Here is a 23,921-nt window from a genome sequence, read left to right on the forward strand (position 1 = left end):
TATTCATTTGTGTGTTCTCAGTGATTAAAGAAGTCATTTGTGATTAGGTACTTTATATAGATAAGAAAACACATTCTTCCACTCATGTATGCTTATGCTTTTATTGCAGTAGAGCATGCCTCTTTGCATATCTCCTTCATTATCCCACCATTACAACAGTCACAGGCCATTCTACTTGTAGGTAGTGACAGTATTATGTCAAGCACAATACCATGGGGACTGTTTTGTTGTGCCTGCGTTTTCTCTTTCTCAGACTGGGACTTAGGGCTTCGCAAAGGTTCACAACAGATACTGATTGACAGGAAGCGTCACTCAAAAACAGCAAGTCGCCATCAACCAGTCACTCATACTAGGCTGTTCTCCTTAAACTGAGGCCTAGCAGTGCAGTGGCTGTACTAGGGGAACAATTTAAGCAGCAATTAGCAAGTTCTCCACCCAGGGAAAACAAGGCAGGTAACAAGATAAGACCAGATTAGTGTTAGACTTCAACAGCTGTTCGTAGTTGACAAGGCAAAAAAAGAGGAATAATTCCGTGTTCTCCTCAGCAACATCTTGTAAATTAACTACAGCCGTCAAACTGAATGTCCTTTTTATCTTCCTTTTTAAAATCTGTTAATTGCTGCTGCTGTGGTGCTGTCAGGACCCATCTTTGCACTCCCAACTCTGCGAAGGTAGGCAGTTTTATTAAACTAGCCAACAAATCACTAAACCACGTGCCGCAGTAACGAGAGGATGAGGGACGAAGACTAACATCGAGTTCAGAAAGTTCTTTTAACATGTGCAAATGCTGGAAGAAAACAGTCCAGCCTTCATCAGACACAGTGTCATTGTAAGAAAGGTCCAGTTTCTGTAGTCGTGGCAGATGACCCTTTTGTATCACAGAGGCTGAAAGTAAATAAGACACATTTTCATCAGAGGAAATAACTTTTTCAGTTTCAATTAAATGCAGAGCACCTTACAAAGACAGAGCTCTAAAAATAAGTTTAGATAATTGAGGTTGTATGCAGGGGCGTAGCCAGACACCCAATTTTGGGTGGGCCTGGGCTCAAGATGGGTGGGCAGAAGAACCTCGCCCCGTCCCACAGGTGATTTGGTCTCTCCTCTCACCTGCATGCCATAAGGTCTCTCAAACATCCCCCCTCTCCCGTATACCTTTTAAATTACAGATGTTCACCAGCAGCGAGCAGCAACTAATACACACTGCTCATGTTGGCCCCATACCCTTCCCTCTGATGCAACTTCCTGTTTCCACCTAGGCAGAAATACATGAGAGGGAAGGCTGTGGGGCCGGTGTGAGCAGTATGTATGTCACTGCTCACTGCAGGCGAAGATCTGCTACTTACAAGGTATGCAGGAGGGACACTTGTTGGGAGTTTTCGGCTGGTGGGGCTTGGGGATCCCTGCCAGCCACATCACAGGTGTGCTGCTACTGGGTGGGCCTGAACCCAAAGTGGTTGTATGTAAATGAACTGATTTTTCGTGGCTCCATTGTAACAGGGAGGCTAGTCTTATAAAATCATTGACTGCTATGTATGTGTAAAGCTTTTATGGATGTTTTATTGTGATCCACAATTTTTTTTAAGTTCAGGGCCCCACTTACTAAACTGTGCAGGAATCGTGAGGGTGGTTTGGTAAAATACTTTTTTTTATTGAAGCAAAAAAAAAATTGTTGCACGGGAAATGGCATGCATTTGGGGCACACTACTGCTGGCTTCTGTGGTAGGTCAATGGTAGTGCCTGATCGGAACGCACCACCGCCGTGGTAGCTCTAAGGCGTTTAAAAAATTGAGGGGCCCTTTTACAATTTAATAAAACATTCAATTTTTAATTGAATAAAACATTCAGGGCCTCTTTTACTAAACTGGACTGGCAATTCCCGTACGGCAAATGACAGGAAGCCCATAATAACCGAATGGGATGGATTCCTCGTTTGCTCCTCTGGGAATTGCTAGCGTGGTTTAGTAAAAAGGAGGTCTTCAACATTTTAAATTGGATAAAATATTCAGCCCCCCCCCCCCACTTTACAAAGTGGTAGTATCCATACCACCACTTTGCCGCGCACCTGCCCCAAAACGCACACCATTTACAGTGTATCAGATTATTATTTTTTGTGATGGGGCTTACCTGGAGTAATCGGCCAGCATCGAACGCTGCTGGTTAGCGCTGAGGTAGCGCGGGAGCCCTTACAACTTCCAACATAGGTGGCGGTAAGGACGCCCCTGGGAAATGGCCACACGGCGAGTATTTCACTTACCACATAGCCATTTCTGTCCCCCACCTGGCATTTTCTTTTCCAGGCAGCAGTAAAAGGGGGGGCCTCGGCGTGCAGCAAACCCCCCACCTGGCACTTTCTTTTCCAGGCAGAAGTAAAAGGGGGGGGCCTCGGCGTGCGGCAAACCCACCCACCGCTGCCTGCAAGGGCCCCTTTCACTGGAAAAGGAAGAATTAGTGGTTACGGAGGATGGGCAAACTGGGTGGGCCATTTGGCCTTTATCTGCCGTCACATTTCTGTGTTTCTATACAGATATTTACAACAGGTTAGTCAATGAAATCTTGTGGTTCCTTTTGCCTCTTTGGGGTGTTTATTCCTTTTCTAGCTCCATATTCTAGTTTATCCTTTCTATCTATTCACTTTCAAAATAAGATAAACCAACCTGTCTGTTGGCATTTTAAATATTAATATTACAATTCTATATGTGCACACTTTTCAAATTGGAGCTTTGGGCTATTATTAGGTAACTCTTTTTCTTTTGGCTACCATGTGTTTTAGATACTTTGACTCCTGAGGCAGGCAGTTTTATTGCCAAAACATGGTCCTTGTTGAGGCCGTGTATCTAGTTTCTTAATAACATTTTACTACAAATCAACCTCAGGAGATTTGACTTATTGGTTGGCCTCAGTGGCGTAGGAAGGGGTGAGGGGGCGGTCCGCTGGTTCCCTATTCCCTTCTGCCCCAGAACAGGTTACTTCCTGTTCTGGGGCAGAGAGAGCAGGGAACCAGCGGAGCCGACGCAGCTCCCAGCGACATGCACTCGGGGCGGTTCGGCCCTCCCGCCCGTCCCTCGCCACTTTCCTATGTAAGTACGCGCTCCGGGTGGGGGGGGGAGGGTGCGCTCCACAGGGGGGAGGGGTGCGCAGCGGCGACCTGCCCCGGGTGTCAGCTGCCCTCGCTACAGCACTGGTTGGCCTACATCCCTTCCCTACTACTCCAGTTGCTTCCACCCATTATAGAACAGCACTGAGTGCCGATTTTTTTTCGGCACTGATTTTTGAGCACTGCACATTCCTGCTGGTTAGTCATTTTAAATAGGAGGAATCGACACAACAGCTAGTAGGAATGAATAGTATAAATATTAACATTCAAAGATTTGCATGAAACCATGAACTTGAAAAGTGTGGTGTCTATTATGCCTCTTTATACCAGTGGCGTAGCTAAGTGGGGCCAGGGGGGGCCTGGACCCCCCTGCCGACAACCCTCTCGATTTTAGCTCCCCCCCCCCGTCATTGCCGACCCCGCTGCCGCCACCGACTTTGCCCCCTCCCACCACCAACCCGCTGTTGCCTGCCTTTGCTGGCAGGGGACAACGTGCAGGACGTCAGAAACAGAAGGAAGCCTTTTGCGAGAAGAAGAGGACCTTGGCTAGCGGGGGTTGAGGTCCCCTGCCAGCAAAGGTAGGCGACGGCGGGTTGGCGGTGGGAGGGGGCAAAGTCGGTGGCGGCAGCGGGGTCGGCAATGACGGGGGGGGGGGAGCTAAATGTGCTCCCTCACCTCGGGCTCTGGACCCCCCTCCACCGAAGTCTGGCTACGCCCCTGCTTTATACAGACCTAGTGTGGCCACATCATCAGCCAGCAGATCACAGCTGCTCAGACTCAGAACTTGAAAGTCTTTTGCAAGGCTTAAGGCATCCAAAAGTTGCTTTAGTCTTCCACCAACACACTTATTCCATGACAGATCCAATTCCTTCATTCCCGACAGCTGAAGAGTAGCATCAGCTGAAAAAAAAACAGGAAATGTTCAAATAACACGTATTTACAAGGACTGCCACCAGTAAAACCGTTTCAGGTTAATATGCATACTACTAACTGATGTTAATTAGATTCAAATTAAGTATACATTACTACAAATGGTGAAGCACATGCATAATAAAAGTGTCTGAATGCAGATAGTAATATAGAGAAGTTAAGTTTTCAGCATAAATCTCTGTGCTATGCTCTACACAATTTTTCACTGTGCAAGTAATTAATTTTATACATTTTTTTTTTGCTCCTCAGTAACATCGGTGCAAACTCATTTGCATGGCAAGTGCTGTTAATGCTTATTGGTTCTTGATCTACCACCTTTCAGGGCCTACCAATCAAAGCATTGGATGAGGGGCTGTGGAAAATGGAGGGGGAAGAGTTCCGATAACAATATGTGGGCAGGGCTTTGGGTCAGGAGAGGGGCCTGGGGAGTTCTGTTGTTCAGGAGCTATGGGGGGGGGGGATTGGAAGGGTTATGGAATGTGATTAGGAGGTGGGGGGGGGGGGGGGAAGAGTGCAAATGTGGGAAGCTCCGCTGCAGCGTTTGGCTTTGTTATTAATTATTTTAGCACAGGCCATACTGTGTCACGGGCAGTGCCAGACACAGGCAGTACCAAATAGCCCACGCTAACACTGTCATGCCGTATGGCTCTTCCCTGTGCAATAACTGCAGGGCAGATGATGCTGGGCAGGCCCAATGCACTTACTGCAAGTTACTTTTTTCTGTTACCCACAGCAAGCGCAAAACCTTACTGCACTTTAGTAGATGTTCCCCTCCCCCACTGTCTGTCTCTATGAAGAGGAGGAGTCTTAGTAAATCTGGCTCATTAGATGTTCCCCTCCCCCACTGTCTGTGTCTATGAGGAGGAGGAGTCTTAGTAAATCTGGCTCATTATGATGTAAGATGCATTGTGTGCCTTATTTTAAATGCTTTCTTGTACATTAATAATAATATAACAAAATATTAGGCATATGGTATTGCATGAAGATTCCTGAGAAAATTGGGTTGTAACATACATCAATGTGATTATTACAAATCGGTGTTCTGTTCCAAATTCCATATGCCTAATATTTTGTTATATTATTATTAATGTTGCCACAAAGAAGCAACTTTCAGCACCAATTAGAACTTACGTGCACAACTTGCTAAGCATATTCTATAAAGCAGTGGTGTAACTACGTGGGGCCTTGGGGGGCCTGGGCCCCCATAGATTTGGCCCTGGATCCCCCTGCTGACGACCCCCTCGACCCCCCTTCACACTACATGTGAATCTTCATATGTTGTATATATCATGATGTGCCCTTGTCCCAAAGTGTATGTGGGAAAAACCATTCGACAATTGAAATTACGCTTAACAGATCATAAACATAATCTAAAGGTGGCACGAAAAGAGGCACCTTTAGTGAAGCATAGTATAGAAAAAATGCATAAATTTGAGGATTTCAAATGTATTGTTATCGAGCACGTTCCTGCATCCCAACGAGGAGGGGACAGGAACAAGACATTAATCCGTAAAGAGCAAAGGTGGATACATAGACTGCAAACCTTAGATCCTAAAGGACTTAATGCCAGGATAGACTGGAAAGTCTTTCTTTGAGGCAAGTTGGTCTATCTCTTTAAACAATAATTAGAACATGATTGGCCACGTTTGGCCGACGTCATAAAAATAGCGTCCACCATCTTAGAAGGAAAAGACGCTGCAAGTTTGAAAGTATAGGAAAGTCTCAAGTAAGTTTCCTAAGCTTAAGGTAAATGATTCCCTCTACCCTCTTTGTGAATGTAACAAGCTGTCTTCTTTATGTTTAGATTTGAAACGGTACTGCTCCTTAGGAAGCTAGAGGTGAAACGGGAGCTCGCTGTAGGGCGTACCGGAAGTCCTATACGGAGAGCAGCAGATAAGTGTACCTTTTAAGTAAAATATTATAAAGTGACACAAAAAAAAGGAAATAAAGAAAAGTAGAAGTTTCAGGCTAATGAGGATACTCGAGGTAGGCTTATTATACTAAAATGGAAGCCACCGGTAAGAGTCAGTGAGCAATATATACTTTTATAAATTTGCTCACTGAGTGTCTGAAGCCGATTCTCCTACAATTAGAAAAACAGAGGGATGTTGTCTTGCTATACATAGTAGACTTGAGAAAAGAAGATAAGCAAGTCCCATTACTTTATTTAATTATTATTAATGTACAGTGGGGGAAATAAGTATTTGATCCCTTGCTGATTTTGTAAGTTTGCCCACTGACAAAGACATGAGCAGCCCATAATTGAAGGGTAGGTTATTGGTAACAGTGAGAGATAGCACATCACAAATTAAATCCGGAAAATCACATTGTGGAAAGTATATGAATTTATTTGCATTCTGCAGAGGGAAATAAGTATTTAATCCCTCTGGCAAACAAGACCTAATACTTGGTGGCAAAACCCTTGTTGGCAAGCACAGCGGTCAGACGTCTTCTGTAGTTGATGATGAGGTTTGCACACATGTCAGGAGGAATTTTGGTCCACTCCTCTTTGCAGATCATCTCTAAATCATTAAGAGTTCTGGGCTGTCGCTTGGCAACTCGCAGCTTCAGCTCCCTCCATAAGTTTTCAATGGGATTAAGGTCTGGTGACTGGCTAGGCCACTCCATGACCCTAATGTGCTTCTTCCTGAGCCACTCCTTTGTTGCCTTGGCTGTATGTTTTGGGTCATTGTCGTGCTGGAAGACCCAGCCACGACCCATTTTTAAGGCCCTGGCGGAGGGAAGGAGGTTGTCACTCAGAATTGTACGGTACATGGCCCCATCCATTCTCCCATTGATGCGGTGAAGTAGTCCTGTGCCCTTAGCAGAGAAACACCCCCAAAACATAACATTTCCACCTCCATGCTTGACAGTGGGGACGGTGTTCTTTGGGTCATAGGCAGCATTTCTCTTCCTCCAAACACGGCGAGTTGAGTTCATGCCAAAGAGCTCAATTTTTGTCTCATCTGACACAGCACCTTCTCCCAATCACTCTCGGCATCATCCAGGTGTTCACTGGCAAACTTCAGACGGGCCGTCACATGTGCCTTCCGGAGCAGGGGGACCTTGCGGGCACTGCAGGATTGCAATCCGTTATGTCGTAATGTGTTACCAATGGTTTCGTGGTGACAGTGGTCCCAGCTGCCTTGAGATCATTGACAAGTTCCCCCCTTGTAGTTGTAGGCTGATTTCTAACCTTCCTCATGATCAAGGATACCCCACGAGGTGAGATTTTTGCGTGGAGCCCCAGATCTTTGTCGATTGACAGTCATTTTGTACTTCTTCCATTTTCTTACTATGGCACCAACAGTTGTCTCCTTCTCGCCCAGCGTCTTACTGATGGTTTTGTAGCCCATTCCAGCCTTGTGCAGGTGTATGATCTTGTCCCTGACATCCTTAGACAGCTCCTTGCTCTTGGCCATTTTGTAGAGGTTAGAGTCTGACTGATTCACTGAGTCTGTGGACAGGTGTCTTTCATACAGGTGACCATTGCCGACAGCTGTCTGTCATGCAGGTAACGAGTTGATTTGGAGCATCTACCTGGTCTGTAGGGGCCAGATCTCTTACTGGTTGGTGGGGGATCAAATACTTATTTCCCTCTGCAGAATGCAAATAAATTCATATACTTTCCACAATGTGATTTTCCGGATTTAATTTGTGATGTGCTATCTCTCACTGTTACCAATAACCTACCCTTCAATTATGGGCTGCTCATGTCTGTCAGTGGGCAAGCTTACAAAATCAGCAAGGGATCAAATACTTATTTCCCCCACTGTACAAGAAAGCATTTAAAATAAGGCACACAATGCATGTATGTATATATATATATATATATATATATATACATACATATACAGCAACGGGGGAGGGTTAGTGGCGGGGGGGGGGCTAAAATGTGCCCCCCTCCCTCTGGCTCTGGCCCCCCCTACCGCCAGAGTCCAGATACGCCTCTGGTTTAGACCAAAATGTCTAACTTATGTTTTTGTTTTAGTGTTAGGAATGCCCAGATCCTGCTTAGACACGCTACCTTGTGATTTGAACATACTTCTGACGGACTTCATAGAAAAACATCTAAAAATTGGTTTTGTGAGGAAAAACATGCAAATGCAGATTTATGCCACTTTTTGGACGTTTTTCTCTTTTGAAAATGAGCCCCATATAAAAACACAAGCAACTTCCTCTCCCTCCCCCCCCCCTCCAAAAAAAATGTATTTAAAAAGTGCAAAAAGGCAGGCAATGCCGGAGAATCCTTAAAGTAAAACACAGACTACTTTTACTGCCACTGCAATTTTCCAGGTGCCTGGTGAGAAGTCTAAATTTTTTAACTTATTTTAATATTAATAGTTGTAAAATTCTTACCCAATGCAATGAAGGAGTCTTCCTGTAATGCACAGTTGTTGAGAAAGATAGATTTCAGCTTTGGCAAAAACCTGAGCTGCTCAGAAGGTGCTCGCAGGCGCTTCCAATGTTTTTATTGGACGATATATTCAGTACTTCAAGACTTGCAAGAAGAGGTATTACCTGAGCTTCAAAATTAACATACTTGTCAGTGTAAGTAAAATATCTATAAATCAGGAAGAAAGTGAATACCACTTTGCTGTTACTCCGCTAGCTTTTACATTCATATGCCCCAGACTGTATATAGTGCGACTAAAGTTGTGTGGCCAAATTGTGCATGCAACTTAATTAACAAGTCGATCAGCGCCAATAATTGGCCACAAGAAGCAACTTTCAGCACCAATTAGAACTTACGTGCACAACTTGCTAAGCATATTCTATAAAGCAGTGGTGTAACTACGTGGGGCCTTGGGGGGCCTGGGCCCCCATAGATTTGGCCCTGGATCCCCCTGCTGACGACCCCCTCGACCCCCCTTCCGCCGTCACCTGCCTTTGCTGGCGGGGGACCCCAACCCCCCCCCCGCCAGCCGAGATCATCTTCTTTCCGCAAAAGGCTTCCTTCTGTTTCTGACGTCTGCCTTTTGCGGGAAGAAGAGGACCTCGGCTGGCGGGGGTTGGGGTCCCCCGCCAGAAATGGTAGGCGTAGGCGATGGCGGGGTGGCGGTGGGAGAAGGGGGGTGTCGAGAGGCTAAAATGTGCCCCTCACCTCGGGCTCTGGACCCCCCCTCCCGCCGAAGTCTGGCTACGCCCCTGCTATAAAGTGGAGTGTGTAAATTCTTCCACATGGATCTCAACGGGGGTGTGGCCATGGGAGGATCACGTACATTCCTAAAAATTACATGCACTGCTAGAGAATACGGCCCGAACTGCGCTTAAGTTAGGCGCAGGCATTCACACCGGGTTTTAGTTGGTGTAAATAGCTGAGCCTAAATTTCAGTCATGGGGTGGGTGTTACGCTTATTCTATAAACTGCACCTAACTTTAGGCGAGGTTTATAGATTCGCACCAAGTGTGGTTTTTTTCAGCGCCAGTTTTTTTAGGTGCCTTCTACAGTGTTCAAAAAAATTCTCAGTCTCTAGTATTTCTGAAGCTAATGTACACATTAAATCAGTGGTGTAGCTACGTGGGGCCACAGGGGCCTGGGCCCCCGTAGATTTGGCCCTGGACTCCCCTGCCGACGACCCTCTCGACCCCCCCCCCTCCCGCCACCGTTGTCGCCGTGGGCAACCTTTGCTGGCAGGGGACCTCAATCCCCGCCAGCCGAGGTTCTCTTCTTCCTGCAAAGGTTTCGTTCTGTTTGTGACGTCCTGTATGTTGTACGTGCAGGACGTCAAACTCAGAGAAACAGAACGAAGCCATCTTGCAGGACGTCACAAACAGAACGAAGCCTTCGCGGGAAGAAGAGGACCTTGGCTGGCGGGGATTGGGGTCCCCCACCAGCAAAGGTAGCCCACGGCGATGGCGTTGGTGGGGGAGGGTTGTCGGAAGAAGGGGGGGGGTCGACAGGGTTGTCGGCAGGGGTCGTGAAAGTTGATGGTGGCGGGGGGGGGGGGGGGTCGGCAGCAGCGGGGGGGGGGGGCTAAAATGTGCCCCCTCACCTCGGGCTCTGGACCCCCCTTCCCGTCGAAGTCTGCCTACGCCCCTGTATTCAACTACCATCGTTGAAAAAGGCTTCCACCTCAGACAAGCAGGATTTTACTGAGGACAGTGTACCAAGTCTCTCCTGATCTGTTTAATCAACGAAGATGCATTCACAGTCTGGAAGCTAGTTCCGCAGCCCTTAGAGATCCTATGTACTTTTCCCAAGCTCTCTTGAATTCAGATACTTTTTGTCTCCACTACTTCCACTGGGAGGTCGTTTCACAAATTCACCACCCTTTCTGTGGAGAAGTATTTCCTCAGGTTACTTCTGAGACTTTCCCCTTTCGCCTTCATCCTATGTCCCCTCATTCCAGAGCTTCCTTTCAATTGAAAGAGGCTTGTCTCCTGTGCACTTATGCCATGTAGGTATTTAAATCTCTCCTCTCCCGCCTTTCTTCCAAAGTATTGAGATCTTTGAGCCTGTTCCCATACGCTTTATGATGAAGACCACAGATCATTTTAGTAGCCACCCTCTGGACCAACTCAATCCTGTTTATATCTTTTTGAAGGTGAGGTCTTCCAGAATTGTACACAATATTCTAAATGAGGTCTCACCAAAGTCTTATACGGGGGCATAATCACCTCCTTTTTCTTAATGGTCATTCCTCTCCCTATGTACCCAAGCATCCTTCTAGTTTTCACTGTTGCTGCATGAACCTGAATTTTTTAGTATTAAATCTAAAGGTGCCAAATTCCAGACTATTCCTCTAGCTTTGCTAAGTCATTCCTCATCACAGCCACATCATCAGTGGTGTCTACCATATTGCAGATTTTGGTATTATTCGAAAAGAGGTAAACCTTACTAGACAGCCCTTCAGCAATATCACTTACAAAAATTTTTAAAAATAAACAGCTCAAGAACTGAACCTTGTGGCATTACCACTGGTATCATCCTTTTCCCTCAGAATGAACTCCATTTACCACAACCCTCTGCCACCTTCCACTCAACCAGTTCCTTACCCAGTCAGTCAGAGAGCACACAGTGGCGTTCCTAGGGGGGCTGACACCCAGGGCGGATCGCCGATTCGCTCCGCCCCTGGCGAAAAGAACCCTCCCACCCCCCGGGTGTCCGCCGCTGGGGGGGGGTGCCGCGCGCCTGTCCGCTTCGTTCGTTTCCATGTTCCCTCTGCCCTGGAACAGGAAGTAACCTGTTCCGGGGCAGAGGGAGCACAGAACGAACGTAGCGGACAGGCGCGCATGCACCTCCCCAGCGGCGTGCACCCGGGGCGGACTGCGCCCACCGCCCCCCCCCCCTTGGTACGCCACTGAGAGCACACAACATTTGCTAAACCTTACTGTAGGTCCTTCAGTTGTAAAAACATCATTAGATGCTTTTGAAATGCCTCTTACTGTATAAGAACAGTTCTGTTATTAGTTTGAAGTCAGAATTGCTGTATTTCATTTGCTGTCACTTTACTTCAATCACTCTGGTTGGCTTATCTTTTACAAGTACAGGCTACAGTGATAGGTCTATGTGAGGACATTTGGCAACAAAAACAGTTGCATTGGCCAGTATGGCTAATGTCAACAGGACCTTGTACTATGAATTTATCCTGTAACAAATAGATTTACACAGCAGTACATGAAAGCTCTGTATGCCCCCCTCCTCTTGCCGCTAAAGGGGGGGGAGCAGAACAACTTCAGAGAGACTGAAAGAAAGCCCTTCTGGCAATGGAAAAACACTCGACAGTTCAATTTTTCTCTTTTATAATAATGCTAAAATTTATTAGAGTAAATAAATGGTTACAATAAAATATTCTTTATCCCAATGTTACAGAAAATTTAATTCTTATTGATATCAGTCCAAATTTCAGTATAAGGAAAATAAAATCTCTCTGTTTCCTTTGGAAGCTATCAGAATCTGACTTGTACAAGATGTGCTTAGCCAGAATACTGAAGCTTAATTTTGTCCAATCACTTAATGCCTTATATTTTCTCTCTTACTTATCTGGTATTCTTCAACTGTGACCTCTAAGGTCACTCTCACATAATTCTGCTTCTTTGGTATTTTTCCCAATTATCCATCATTTGCACTTTGTAACCTCCCTCCCTCCCTCGAATACTTATCATACTTGTCCTTCACCGAGAAAGGCTCTAAACATAACACAGTGACAGTTTGAAACAGACACTTGTTAAAAAGTTTATGGCCCATTACTAGGGCTAAGCAAGCCTGTCTATGGTCTCTGAGAAGACCAAGAAGACACAAGCTACTTAATTGCCCTACTAGATTGGGGAGGATTTCGGGATGATCTCTTTAGCATGCATTTGCATGCTCATTACACTGATGGCAAGCTCGTTTCACGCTCTGAGCATTTGGCGCTAGCAAATGCGGGTGTTAGTTTGGCACCTCTAGCGCCTCTAGGTGGGGCTGGTGGTTGGAAGGTGGGGATAGCGCTGGGCAGACTTATACGGTCTGTGCCGGAGGTGGGGATAGTGCTGGGCAGATTTATACGGTCTGTGCCCTGAAAAAGACAGGTACAAATTAAAGTAAGGTATACACAAAAAGTAGCACATATGAGTTATTTTGTTGGGCAGACTGGATGGACCATGCAGGTCTTTTTCTGCCGTCATCTACTATGTTACTATGTAGATCATAAATAAGGAAATAAGTATATACAAAACTGGCTGGTCTGCAAAACCAGACAGCTCTATACTAAACAGCTCTCAATTGTACATTATGGAAATACTGAAAACATTTTGACAACTCTGACAGTGATCGTTGCAGAGTCCAGATTAGGGTATTAAATATCCTCAGAGTTTAACCTCTGTAGGTGTCCAAGGCTGCAGGGCATTATGTTCCCTCATCTACAAACACAATCTCTTGATGGTTGCTCTTGCTGCAGTGCCTCAGTGTCACAATAAGGATCTCAAGAATTTAAACGTCAGGGCTCCAGAATTGCCAAATGAGTAGTCTCAGGAGTGAGACTTCTGGCCACGGCTGGCTTTGCAAGTTACATCTCTCTGGCGTTTCTAGATCCATTTCTTCCATCTGAAAATCAGCATAACCCGAGTGAGATGTGAAAGAGCTACAGCTGTCCTAAGAACCCTGGTAACTGGTTCCCTAGGGCCTACAATATCGAGATAAAGAAACCGTACCAGGGGCGTAGCCAGACACCGAATTTTGGGTGGGCCTGGGCCCAAGATGGGTGGGCAAAAGAACATTGAGCCTGCAAATAGGCGGGAAAACGTGGGATATAAATGTAAAATAAACTAACTAACTAAATAAAAATAAATAAATACAAACTCTACCCTGTCCCACAAGTGATTTGGTCTCTCCCTCTCTTGCCTGCATGCCATATGGTCTCTCAAACATCCCCCTCCCCCGCATACCTTTTAAGTAGCAGATCTTCGCCTGCAGCGAGCAGCGACAGATACGTACTATTCACACCAGCCCCACAGCCTTCCCTCTGATGCAACTTCCTATTTCTGCATAGGCTGGAATACATCAGAGGGAAGGCTGTGGGACCAGTGAGAGCAGTACTTATCTGTCACTGCCTGCTGCAGGCGAAGATCTGCTATTTACAAGGTATGCAAGAGGGACAGTTGTTGTGTTCTCAGCTGGTAGGGCTTGGGGATCCCTGCCAGCCACATTCATGCATGTGCTGCTACTGGGTGGGCCTGAGCCCAAAGTGGGTGGGCCTGGGCCCACCCGGGCCCACCCTTGGCTACGCCACTGAACCGTACACAACAGAATCCTATTTCAGACTGGCCACTCTTTTCACTCTACTATCAGACACCCAGACAGTGACGGGATCATGTGTAGGTGAAGTAATGCAATATCAAAATTAATTAAGAAGGTATAAGAACATAAGAAAAGCCATGCTGAGTCAGAGCAAGGTCCATCCAGCCCAGCACCCTGTCTGACAGTAGCCAGTACCTGGCAGGTTCCAAAAAGTAGTTCTAATTTCCATAGTTAATGTCCACATATAAACAACCTAAAGTCAATGGAGAAGAATGGTGGACAGGAAGTGGAGGAATTCAAGGAATGAAGAGGTAATGGGGGAGAGTAAAGACAGGTCAGAGACAGGTACAATTAGGATTACCATATTTTTCCCCCCCCCCCCCCCCACACACACACACACACACAAAGTGGACACATGCCCTGCCCCTGCCACATCCACCACGCCCCCTAAGGGTGTCCTATCCTCCCCTTACTGTACTGCCCTGGTGGTCTAGTGACCTCTTCAGGGCAGGAAAGAGCCCCCTCTTTCCTGCCCAGAACGGCTGCAGACTGTCTTGCTCCCTCCCATATCGGCGCCAATTCAAATGCAGAAGTCTCGCGAGGCCGCTTTACCTCTCGGTGGCCATTTTGATTCGGCACTGGGACCGGAGTCAGCAAGAAATAGTCTGCAGGTGCTCCGGGCAGCAAAGAGGGGGTTCATTCCTGCCCTGAAGAGGTCACTAGACTAGATAAGGGGAGGGGATAATAAGACACCACTGGGCCCACCTGCCCGTTTGTCCGCAAATCCGGACAAACAGGCAGGCTGGCAAAACCCGCCCGGTTGCCCGGCCATGTCCTCAAATCCGGGTAAAACCGGACGTATGGTAACCCTAGGTACAATGACAATAGTGTCCATTATACCACCTAATTTTGACCCACTAGCTACCACAGCACCTAGATATATTCTCTACTGATTAGGAAATAGCTCCTTACTCAGGGCTGCCATAGCCACTTCTGTGATGCCGCACTGATGCAGGTCGAGTACTTGCAGCTGCTTCAGGCTGGCTAGAGGAGCCGAGTCCTTAAATCCTCCACCAGCCTCCTTGTTACAAGACAGATCCAGTTTTTCTTCAGACAAGTACCGGAGAGCAGTACCTAAAATGATTTTTCAAAAATATGTTTAGAAAACCTAAAAAAAAAAAAAAAAAGGATCATGGATTACATACTACAGTGCACAAAACAAATTTATAAACGTGTTCAAAGCTAGATTTAAAGCAATAAGAAAGAAGTAAAAAGGCACTATGAAGTTTATTTCGGTAAGGTATAGCAAGTTGTAATGCATGTTAACACATTTACCACATCCCATTATTCTTAATGTGGCCTATTCACTAATAACATGTGATAATACATTAATGCGCACCGCACATTAGTGAATAAACCCTGTGTTTACTGATAACCTAAACAACAATCTTGATCAGTGTTTCCCAATAGAGGTAATCAGCCCAACAATGAGGAAAGGCTAAAGCGGCTAGGACTCTTCAGCTTGGAGAAAAGACAGGTCTAAAATAAATGAGTGGAGTGGAACGGGTAGACGTGAAGCGTCTGTTTACTTTTTCCAAAATACTAGGACTAGGGGGCATGCAATGAAGCTACAAAGTAGTAAATTTAAAACGAATCGGAAAACATTTTTCTTCACTCAACTTGTAATCAAACTCTGGAATTCATTGTCAGAGAATGTGGTAAAGGCGGTTAGCTTAGCAGGGTTTAGCAAAGGTTTGGACGGCTTCCTAAAGGAAAAGTCCTTAGACCATTATTAAATGGACTTGGGAAAAATCCATTGCTTATAAGCAGCATAAAAATGTTTTATACTTTTGGGGGGATTCTGACAGGTATTTGTGACCTGGATTGGCCACTGTTGGAAACAGGATGCTGGGCTTGATGGACGTTTGGTCTGTCTCAGTATGGCAATACTTATGTACTTATTTTCCATGTCATTTACAGGAATTGTAGGGGATTTATTGTTTTTTCATCATTCTTTTGTAACAGAAGCAATATTGTTGGTACATGTATTTTTTTGCCAAAGAGAGCACGCTGTTTTCTTATAGTACACACTACTCGGGAGCAGTGGCGTAGCCACAGGTGGGCCTGAGTGGGCCAGGGCCCACCCACTTAGGGTTCAGGCCCACCCAACAGTAGCACACATTTAGTGGTAGCTGGTGGAGATCCCAAGCTATATCAGCTGAAGACTTCCCCCTGATGGTAAGCCAAGATGGAAAGAAGCGTTTTCTCGCCAGCTGAGATATTTGTTTTGGTGCTGGTGGGGGAGAACACTTGGTGCCCACCCACTTCTTGCCTGGGCCCACCCAAAATCTATTGTCTGGCTACGCCCCTGCTCGGGAGAGAGAATCTGCTTTTGAAAAAAAAAGTCCACGCTATTAATGGCACATGCCAACAAAAAAAAATGCAGGGTTTTTTTCTTGTAACCGTGGGGCAAACTAGACATGAAACAACATGGGATGCATCACAGACATTTCCCATGTCATGCCAAACAAAGTTCCCAGCCTGTGGTCCATAGATCCCTGGAGGTCCGTAAATCACGGAAGAGAAAAAAAAAAGTCTTCTAATACTGCTATAATCCATATGAGCAGAATACAGAGGCTGCTGTAGAGGCCGGGATCAGCAGCGGCAGCAGAGACGTCGACAGCAGCAGCAGCACTGGTCGCTGTGAGGGTGAAATCAAAAGTGGCAGCTGAACAGACCAAAAGTACAAGCAGTCATGGGGGTGGGATCAAGTGGCGGCAGTGGCAGTACGATCAGAGGCCTGAAACTGGAGCACCAGGACCACCTTTGTTCTTTATACTACTGTTTCCCACAAGGAGTGGCACGAGGCTATAGCTGCTGTCCATAACCTGCTACTTCCTGCAAGGAGTAACTGCTACAGAGGTCCTAACATGCTACTTCCTGTGGAGTGCCCCCCAAGACCACCACTGTCACTGCCACCTGGGGGGGGGAGGAGGCAGCAGATGGTCACTGCATATGTAAACACAGTGACGATCCCAGGTCGGCTGCCACCCAGGGCGGATCGCCGATGCGCACCCCCCCCCCTCGGGTGCAGCACGACCCCCCCACCCCCACCCCCCACCCCCACCGGTGCATTTTTGGGCTGCTGGGAGCAGCCGTGCGGCTCTCGGCTCTGCTGGCTCCCTGCCCCCTCTGCAGAAAGTGGGAAAAAAAAAAAGAGAGAGAGACTTCCCAAAGTCAGCACTCCTTACAAATACACACACAAACATATAATTGCCAGCACTCAGTTTTACTAACCTAAAAATTGAATGCTATCCTGGTTTAAGCCACACCTGTGCAACTTTAACACGCTGAGATGTGGGACATTCTTCAGCTCTTGAGCGATAACCCTTAAACTGGAACCAATGTTTTTATTCATGGAGAGATCCAGGACATTTAGATTCTGCATACCACCCAGAGCCTGAGCTGGAAACAAAAGCACAAGATAAAGGTATTGTATGATGCTTAATCTTAGTACAGTCACTGCTTCTACTGCATAAGCGATAAAAAGGATTAGCAGCAGCAGCAACAAAAAAAAACCCTGCACAAATAAAATTTAAGCAGTATAAATGTATGACAATTTATAATTGCACGAGGGTTTTACATCCTATAAGTGCAACACTCAGCACTCTATTTACTAAGGCATCCTAAGCATTAGAAAGCAGGGACCTCAGTCTTTAAAAATTTGCCCTGATTTTTCAATAGAGATTGTTTCATCAGAAAGGCAGAAAAAGTTTAATACATCCATTAAAAGTAACATTCAGTCTGTCCCAAGGTAAAAGCCTTTTGGTTAGGAGTATTAGGCAGAATTTCTCAATTACCAAGTGGGTTGTACTAGCACAGGGGTGGGCAACCTCAGTCCTCGAGGGCCACAACCCAGTTGGATTTTCAGGATTTCCCCAATGAATATGCATGAGATCTATTTGTATACAACAGAGGCAATGCACGCAAATAAATCTCAAGAATACTCATTAGGGAAATCCTGAAAACCGGATTGGGTTGCGGCCCTCAAGAACCGAGGTTCCCCACACCTTTGCTGGGTCTAGAGCTGGGGAACCGAGGTACAAGGGATGAGAATGTGAAACGATTCATCGGTAATCTCTTTATGGTGGCCAAAATGGTGATAGCACAAAATTGGAAAGCCGAGAAGAGCTTGGTGACATGGGAGTAGGAGAGCGTTTGGGGAGAGTTCATGAAGTACGACAGGATGGTTTGGGTACCAAGGGGCAACCTGAAACTTACCCACAAGATCTGGTCTCTATTATGGCTAGGAGTGCTAGGTACTTGGAAGAGGAGAGAGGTAGCGCCTTAAGGCACCGGGATTAGGGGGTATTAGAGGGAAGGTTATTAAGGGGTCTGTTATCACAGAGGAATTCTGAGCCACCCAAAGGTCTGGTCGCTCATAAGGTAAAAGGGAAGTAGCTGTGTACACAGGGTTTCTGTTAAGGGGTCAATTAACTCTCCATTGCCTCAGGTACAAAACTTATTGCGACCCCACTAGGGACAGAGAAAGTTGCTGCAAATAATAAAAATGTAAACTGCTTTGACTGTACCATAGAAAGGTGGTATATCAAATCCCATTACCCTTACTATTTGTACCTGATAGATCAGCCCAGAGGGGGGAGGAGGGACATAGGAGCCAACTTTTCAAAATGATTGGGGGTGCTTTTTTTTTTTTTTTTTTTTTTTTTTTTTACAGGTGCTGCGTTCCCCCCTCCACCCCATCCCCACTCCCTCCCCCCTGCCCCGCCTCCCTCGTCCCCCCGAGTTCCTGGCCCCCCTCCCTCCTGTTCCAGTCCCTCTCAGTTCAAGGCCCCCTCCCTTCGAGTTCAAGGCCCCCCTCCCTCCCTCCCTCTCTCTCTCCTTTCCCTCCCCCCCTCCAAATTTTAAAAGTCATCTATCTTACCTCGTCAGGAATAGGGCGGCAGCAGCGGTAAAAAGCATGCAGGCTCGGCTCGGTGCTTAGTTGTTTTCCCTTCTCTCTCAGCTCTGGTCCCGCCCGTGCGGAAACAGGAAATAAGGGCGGGACCAGAGCTGAGAGAGAAGGGAAAACAACTAAGCACCGAGCCGAGCCTGCATGCTTTTTACCGCTGCTGCCGCCCTAACCCCGAAGAGGTAAAATAGACTTTTAAAATTCGGAGGGAGGGGGGCCTGGAACTTGAAGGGAGGAGGGAGGGAGGGAGGGAACGAACTTCCGGTGGGTGAAATATTGTGGGTGCTCGAGCACCCACAGCACCCATGGAATCGGCGCCTATGAGGAGGGGGGCTTAAAACTTTAAGCTTAGTGTTGTGTTACTGACTAGGAGCTTTGGCATTATAACGTCTTTTTAAATTCAATAAAACTACATGGAGAAAAAAAAAAAAGTTTCAGGTACTGCAAATGACAGACAGGGTAACAAACTTCACTAGTGCAGGTATTGTTACTATTGCAGGGAAACATATCCTCTGGCAAATTAAAAAAAAAAAAACCCAAAAGCAAATCTATCTTTCACATATTGACCTATTTCTGGGCAAGGAGACGGTCTCAGATTGCACTTGCCCTAGGCAGGGCCGCCGAGAGGGGGGGGGGAGGCAGGGGGGACAAAATTTCCCGGGCCACCAAGGGGGCCCGGCGCTGGGGTCAGGCCGCCTGCGCTGCAGTCCCCGGTCTCACCTGCCTGCCTCCAGGGCTCCGGGCCCCTGCATTGGAAGCAGCAGTCACAGATCGCCTCCCTTCCGGCCTTCCCTCCCTGTGTGCCCTCGTGGAAACCGGAAGTTACATCAGACGGAAGTTACATCAGACGAGGGCGGGAGTCGAGGGAGGGAAGGCCAGAAGAGAGGCGATCTACGGCTGCCGCTTTGAATGCAGGGGGCCCGGAGCCGTGGAGGCAGGCAGGTGAGACCGGGGACTGCAACCGGGGGGGGGGGGGTGGAGGTGGGGCGCCCTTGCCCCGGGCCCGGCCTAGTCTCTCGGCGGCCCTGGCCCTAGGACCTGGAAAAACTCATCTGCTAGTCTTCCCGGTCTTACCAATAGTAGAAACTGATTTGAGGTGCTTCCAAATAGTTCTGTGCACTTCAGCTGTGGAGGCGAGTATCTTCCTCCAGATCGGACAGAAAGCACAAACCACTCACTTCCCTCCTGCAAACCTACTGCTCCAGGGATTGCCGTCAATTAAGAAAAAGAGATACCCATGGGACAAACTGCTTACGGAGAGCTCAGTGTGACAAGATTTTGTATTCTCTTTTCTCATTACTATCAAGTCATAAGCAGCAGAACAGGGGTGGACTATAGGCCCAACCAAATTTTGCCCAACACATCTGCAATTACAGAGCTTAGGGGCTAGACTAGAGATTGGTTTCTTTGCCCTTCCAAACGAAAACGTGTGCTACTGTCCCTGCCATAAATACAAAGATTTACATATTCCCCCTCCCCCATCAAAGTTATGATCTAATGCCAGAACCAGGGGCGTAACCAGACTTTGGCAGGAGGGGGGGTCCAGAGCCTGAGGTGAGGGGGCACATTTTAACCCCCTCCCCGGTGCAGCCGACCCCCTCTGCCACTTTTGACCCCCCCCCCACCCCGGCACCGCCACCACTCTACCATCCCTTTCAACCCCCTCCCCACCACAGCCAGGTACCTTTGCTGGCAGGGGTCCCCAACCCCCACCAGCCGAAGTCCCTGCAGTGCCGGTATCAAAGTCCAGCATATTCGCTGATCTGGATTCTGTTTCTGTGAGTCCTGACGTCCTGCACGTTCCTACGCCAGCAAAGGTACCTGACAGCGGCGGCGGCAAGGGGGGTCAAAGCAAGGGGGCCAGGGCTAAATCTGCAGGGGCCCGTGCCCCACCTAGCTACGCCTCTGGCCAGAACTCCTGTAGTAGGGGGTATTTAGTGTCAACCATCAACTTCAAGCTGGAAAGTGTAATGGGATGGTTAAATCTATCTAGCTGAAGGACTGGGCCCAAAACTTGAGGGGGATGGATAGAATAGTACAGCCTGGGATCTACCTTACTGAAAAACAGATCTTGATCTAATAAGGATGATGTCATTTTCAACAGGGTCAGAGTTGAAATGCAATCTAAATATATGCACATTTACCCTCACTCGTTTAATAGTGTAGTTAGCGCAAAGAAAAAGTTATACCCAGTGGCGTAGCAAGGGGAGGGGGGGCTGCCACCCGATGTGGGGCGGTACGCCGTTGCACCCCCCCCCCCGGGTGCAGCATGATGACATACCCCCTTGGTGCAACACCCCCCCCCCCCCGAACCAGTGCCTACCCTCCTGTCCAACCAGCTCCCTACCTTTTAAAAAAATATCGGAATCCAAGGCGAGGCACAGCGCCTCGCGCCTGCACGTAAAAGAAATGTGGACCGTCTCATCGGACCTTCTCTCGCTCTGTCTGTCCCGCCCTTGTGGAAATAGGAAGTTGCGTCAGCGGAGGGCGGGACAGATACAGCGAGGGAAGGCCCGATGAGACGGTCCACATTTCTTTTACGTGCAGGTGTGAGGCGCTGCGCCTCGGTTTCTGATATCTTTTTAAAGGTAGGGAGCTGGTTGGACAGAGGAGGGTAGGCACTGGGTCGGGGGGGGTGTCGATGCGCCGAGGGGGGGGTGTCATCGTGCTGCACCCGGGGGGGGAGGGGAGCTGGCAGGGAGCCCCCCCCCAAAGCTGACACCCGGAGCGGACCGCCCCCCCCCCCCCCCCCTGCTACGCCAACGGTTATACCTAAAAAATTGCTCATAATATCATCCCACAAAATGAGTTCTTTGAAAAAAAAAATCAACATACCTAACAAAGTCCCGTCCTCTGATGTTAGATTACAGTCCGTCAGCATCAGTACCTTCAGACTGCAGCTCTTCTGGAATCTTTCCATTAGCAAATGGAGATTTCCTCCTATGTTACCATTCCATGATAAATCCATTTCTTCCAGTTGAGGAATAAGACAAATTGCCTTTCCTGCAATACATCCCCAAGAACACTGGTTATTGGTAAATTGAGATAGAGCTTTCAATTATGGGCATAATACATGTCTGCAGTGGCGTTCCTAGCGTGGATGGCACCCGGGGCGGATCGCTGATGCACCCCCCGCCTTCGAAATGACACTCCCCCCTGGGCGAAATGACACCCCCCTGGGTGCACGCCGCTGGGGGGGTGCCGTGGCGCGCACCTGTGGGCTCCGACTTCGCGAACTTCGCTCGTTCGCTGCAGCTCCCTCTGCCCTGGAACAGGAAGTACAGCGAACGAGCGAAGTTCGCGAAGTCGGAGCCCACAGGCGCGCGCCGTGGCACCCCCCAGTGGCGTGCACCTGGGGTGGACCGCCCCCCCCCCTTGGTATGCCACTGCATGTCTACCTTATTGAAAGAGGCAGGCATTTGCCATGCTCTTCTAGAATACAATCTCTCCTCCCTCCGAGTTCTTGGCCCCCCCTTCCCTCCCCAGTGTGTTCCATGCCCCCCTTTCCTCGGAGTGTGTATGTGAGAGAGAATGAGAGAGAGAGAGAGAGAGTGTGTGTCAGAGAGGGGAGAGAGAGTGTGTGTGAGAGAGTGTATGTTAGAGGTCCGTTTTATATATATATATATATATATATATATATATATATATATTGGAACGGCTGTGTTGAATGATTGATGGTTTCTGTCCTATATTTTAATGGAGTTCTCTCTTGCTTTGTTTTTTACTTTTTGGATTGTAGATCACTTTGATTTGATTTGCAACAAAGTCGATTTTTATCAAATCTCAACAAACAAGTCCTCCTTAACAGATTTAATCATTTTGAATCATCTTTATTGCAGAAGGTTAAGCAGGGATGGGCAGAGGCCCACCCACTCAGCAGAAGTGCACATCAGCTTTGTAGGTGGGGGGGGGGGGGGGAAGATCCTCAAGCCCTGCCAGCTAAAGATAATTCTCTGCGGAACCCCCGGGCTTTCTGAACTCTGTGGCAGGCAGCAGCCATGCTTCCAGTCACTAACACCAGCACCCCTGCGCTCGCTCAGTTCATGCGCAAGAACTGAGCGTGTGCAGCCAGGGTACCAGCATTAGACTCCAGAAACATGCCTGCTGACTGCCACAGAGTTCAGAAGGCCCGGGGGTTCCATGGAAAATGTCTTCAGCCGGCAGGGCTTGCGGATCTCTGTTAGCCAAGGTAGCAATTGTTTACATGGTTGGGGGAAAGGGGACAGGGTGAAATGCACCCCCACTTCACTCTCTGGGCCCACCCAGAAATTGCCTTCTGGATACACCACTGCTTTACTGGTTCATGCACTGATGACATCCATATATAGTATATACTAGAGCTGGGGTTTTCAGCCCAATCTGGTTTTCAAGCTATCTACAATTTAATATGCATGGAGAGATTTGCATATAATGAAGACAAATGAATATTTTGTTGTGGACATCCTGAAAATCTTGACTGTCTGGGTGTGTCCCAAGGCCTGGGTTGAGAACCCCTGAATTAGAGCAAGATGTTAAAAAATGTTAAATAATAAAATAGAGCACAATTTATTTGGTAACATCTTGCCTTTCTGAAATCTATCCAACATTAAAATCTTAAGAACTGTGCTCCTGAATAAACCAGCTTCCTTCAGTTGTTTTTTCCCATGAAAATGGATTATGTATTTATAAGAAGGCAGGTAGCAGTATTCCACCGTGAAGTAATCCCTGCCCTTCTGGTAAACAAATGTCTGGTTACTCAATGAGTAACTCCTGTTCATCTTCCATTACAATGGGAGGAGCCATTACGAGCTCTGGGCTGTTGTTCAATACAGTAGTTGTTACCTATAAGTTTCTATATCAGGACATTGAGTATATGATTTTTCTTTTCAACCTGTTTAAAATGTTGTTATTATTATTATTATTTGTTAGATTTCTATCCCACACTTCCCACCTATTTGCAGGCTCAATGTGGCTTACATAGTACCGTAGCGGCGTTCGCCGGTTCCGGTCTGAACAAATAGAAAGTGCGCACAAGTACAAAGTGTGGTTGTGGTAGAATAGGATCCATATATGATAGATACATTGGGGAACATTAAACACTTTAGCAATGTAAACTTTTTCAAGACATCTGGAGGAAACACCCACCCTAAGTTTCCAAGATGGTGCTGATGAGAGAGAGCGGAGGGTGGACTGGGGGGTATCCAATCTAAACAGATACTTTTGGG

The 23,921-nt window shown here is 47.4% G+C and overlaps 1 protein-coding gene across 1 annotated transcript; it reads right to left on the minus strand.

Annotated features, from left to right (window-relative positions):
* Nucleotides 1-82: 82 nt before the first annotated feature.
* LOC115478376 (leucine-rich repeat-containing protein 31-like) lies at nucleotides 83-23,499 on the minus strand. Its single transcript, XM_030215676.1, is given in 8 exon segments — nucleotides 83-885; nucleotides 3,827-3,994; nucleotides 8,384-8,461; nucleotides 8,464-8,550; nucleotides 14,718-14,879; nucleotides 17,043-17,210; nucleotides 21,553-21,742; nucleotides 23,485-23,499. Coding segments are annotated over 8 exon segments (1,194 nt in total). The 3' UTR covers nucleotides 83-559.
* Between the last annotated feature and the right edge of the window lie 422 nt (nucleotides 23,500-23,921).

Source organism: Microcaecilia unicolor, chromosome 10 (genome assembly GCF_901765095.1).
Source record: "Microcaecilia unicolor chromosome 10, aMicUni1.1, whole genome shotgun sequence".
Lineage (NCBI taxonomy): Eukaryota > Metazoa > Chordata > Amphibia > Gymnophiona > Siphonopidae > Microcaecilia > Microcaecilia unicolor.